The sequence below is a fragment of the Echiichthys vipera genome, assembly GCF_963691815.1.
Source record: "Echiichthys vipera genome assembly, chromosome: 8".
In the NCBI taxonomy this organism is placed as follows: domain Eukaryota; kingdom Metazoa; phylum Chordata; class Actinopteri; order Perciformes; family Trachinidae; genus Echiichthys; species Echiichthys vipera.
The window spans coordinates 57,501-60,000 of NC_139833.1; the positions used below are offsets into that span (position 1 = coordinate 57,501).

Here is a 2,500-nt window from a genome sequence, read left to right on the forward strand (position 1 = left end):
TCTCTCTCTGTGTGTGTGTGTGTCTGTGTGTGTGTGTACCTGTGTGTGTGTGTGTGTGTGTGTGTGTGTGTGTGTACCTGTGTGTCTCTCTCTATGTGTGTGTGTGTCTGTGTGTGTGTGTACCTGTGTGTGTGTGTGTGTGTGTGTGTGTGTGTGTGTGTGTGTGTGTGTGTCCCTGTGTGTGTGTGTGTGTGTGTGTGTGTGTGTCCCTGTGTGTGTCCCTGTGTGTGTGTGTGTCCCTGTGTGTGTGTGTGTGTGTGTACCTGTGTGTCTCTCTCTGTGTGTGTGTGTGTCTGTGTGTGTGTGTACCTGTGTGTGTGTGTGTGTGTGTGTGTGTGTGTCTCTCTCTCTGTGTGTGTGTGTGTGTGTGTCTGTGTGTGTGTGTGTGTCTCTCTGTGTGACCCTGTGTGTGTGTGTGTGTGTGTGTGTGTGTGTGTGTGTGTGTGTGTGTGTGTCTCTGTGTGTCTCTGTGTGTGTGTGTGTGTGTGTGTGTCTCTCTCTGTGTGTGTGTGTGTGTGTGTGTGTGTGTCTGTGTGTGTACCTGTGTGTGTGTGTGTGTGTGTGTGTGTGTGTGTCTCTCTCTCTCTCTGTGTGTGTGTGTGTGTGTGTGTGTGTGTGTGTGTGTGTGTGTGTGTACCTGGGCCTCCTTCAGCAGATCCTCCATCCTGCTCCTCAGCTGTTGAACGATGACTCTGTAAGAATGTTGCAGCTGAGCCTTCAGCTCCGCCTCTTTGTTCCTCAGCTCCGTCAGTCTGAAACAGGAGCACAGCGATCAACCCCACCCTCAACCCCACCCTCAGCTCCACCCTCAACTCCACCCCCAGCCCCACCCTCAGCTCCACCCTCAGCTCCACCCTCAACCCTCAGCTCCACCCTCAACCCCACCCTCAACCCCACCCTCAACCCCACCCTCAGCTCCACCCTCAACCCTCAGCTCCACCCTCAACCCCACCCTCAACCCCACCCTCAACCCCACCCTCAGCTCCACCCTCAACCCTCAGCTCCACCCTCAACCCCACCCTCAACCCCACCCTCAGCCCCACCCTCAGCTCCACCCTGAACCCCACCCTCAGCTCCACCCTCAGCCCCACCCTCAACCCCACCCTCAACCCCACCCTCAGCCCCACCCTCAGCTCCACCCTCAACCCCACCCCCACCCTCAACCCCACCCTCAACCCCACCCTCAACCCCACCCTCAGCTCCACCCTCAGCCCCACCCTCAGCTCCACCCTCAACCCCACCCTCAGCCCCACCCTCAGCTCCACCCTCAACCCCACCCTCAGCTCCACCCTCAACCCCACCCTGAACCCCACCCTCAACCCCACCCCCAGCTCCACCCTCAGCCCCACCCTCAACCCCACCCTGAACCCCACCCTCAACCCCACCCCCAGCTCCACCCTCAGCCCCACCCTCAACCCCACCCTCAGCTCCGTCAGTCTGAAACAGCAGCACAGCGATCAACCCCACCCTCAACCCCACCCTCAACCCCACCCTCAGCCCCACCCTCAACCCCACCCTCAACCCCACCCTCAACCCCACCCTCAGCTCCGTCAGTCTGAAACAGCAGCACAGTGATCAGCTCCACCCTCAACCCCACCCTCAGCTCCACCCTCAGCCCCACCCTCAGCTCCACCCTCAACCCCACCCTCAACCCCACCCTCAGCTCCGTCAGTCTGAAACAGGAGCACAGTGATCAACCCCACCCTCAGCTCCACCCTGAACCCCACCCCCAGCCCCACCCTCAGCTCCACCCTGAACCCCACCCTCAGCTCCACCCTCAGCTCCACCCTGAACCCCACCCCCAACCCCACCCTCAGCTCCACCCTGAACCCCACCCTCAGCCCCACCCTCAGCTCCGTCAGTCTGAAACAGGAGCACAGTGATCAACCCCACCCTCAACCCCACCCTCAGCTCCACCCTCAGCTCCACCCTCAACCCCACCCTCAGCTCCACCCTCAGCTCCACCCTGAACCCCACCCCCAGCTCCACCCTCAGCTCCACCCTCAACCCCACCCTCAGCTCCACCCTCAGCCCCACCCTCAACCCCACCCTCAGCTCCACCCTCAGCTCCACCCTGAACCCCACCCTCAACCCCACCCTCAGCTCCACCCCCAGCTCCGCCCTCACCCTCTACCTGAGCGCCATGTCCTGCAGGCTCCGCCTCCCTCTGTCTCTGCACGCTCTGATTGGACGAACCAGCTCCTCCACACTCTTCTTCAGGGTCTCCAGCCCTTCTTTGTAAAACTGGTAGCTGAGGAGAGACACGGCGGCCATCTTTGTTTACAGTCTGAGGTGTGTGCGTGTGTGTGTGTGTACCTGTGGTGTGTGTGTGTACCTGTGGTGCGTGTGTGTGTGTGTACCTGTGGTGTGTGTGTGTACCTGTGGTGCATGTGTGTGTGTGTACCTGTGGTGTGTGTGTGTACCTGTGGTGCATGTGTGTGTGTGTACCTGTGGTGTGTGTGTGTACCTGTGGTGCATGTGTGTACCTGTGGTGTGTGTG

General features: G+C 60.2%; 1 protein-coding gene across 2 annotated transcripts in view; it reads right to left on the bottom strand.

Annotated features, from left to right (window-relative positions):
* LOC310950910 (uncharacterized protein) overlaps positions 1–2,500 on the bottom strand; it is a 22,378-nt gene that overhangs the window by 15,818 nt on the left and 4,060 nt on the right. For both annotated transcript variants that reach the window (XM_083918941.1, XM_083918940.1), the window contains exons 5-6: positions 2,135–2,251; positions 638–752 (exon numbers count right to left, since the gene is read on the bottom strand). In XM_083918941.1, the coding sequence (XP_083775067.1) occupies positions 638–752; positions 2,135–2,251 (232 nt within the window). The remainder of the gene's footprint in view (positions 1–637; positions 753–2,134; positions 2,252–2,500) is intronic.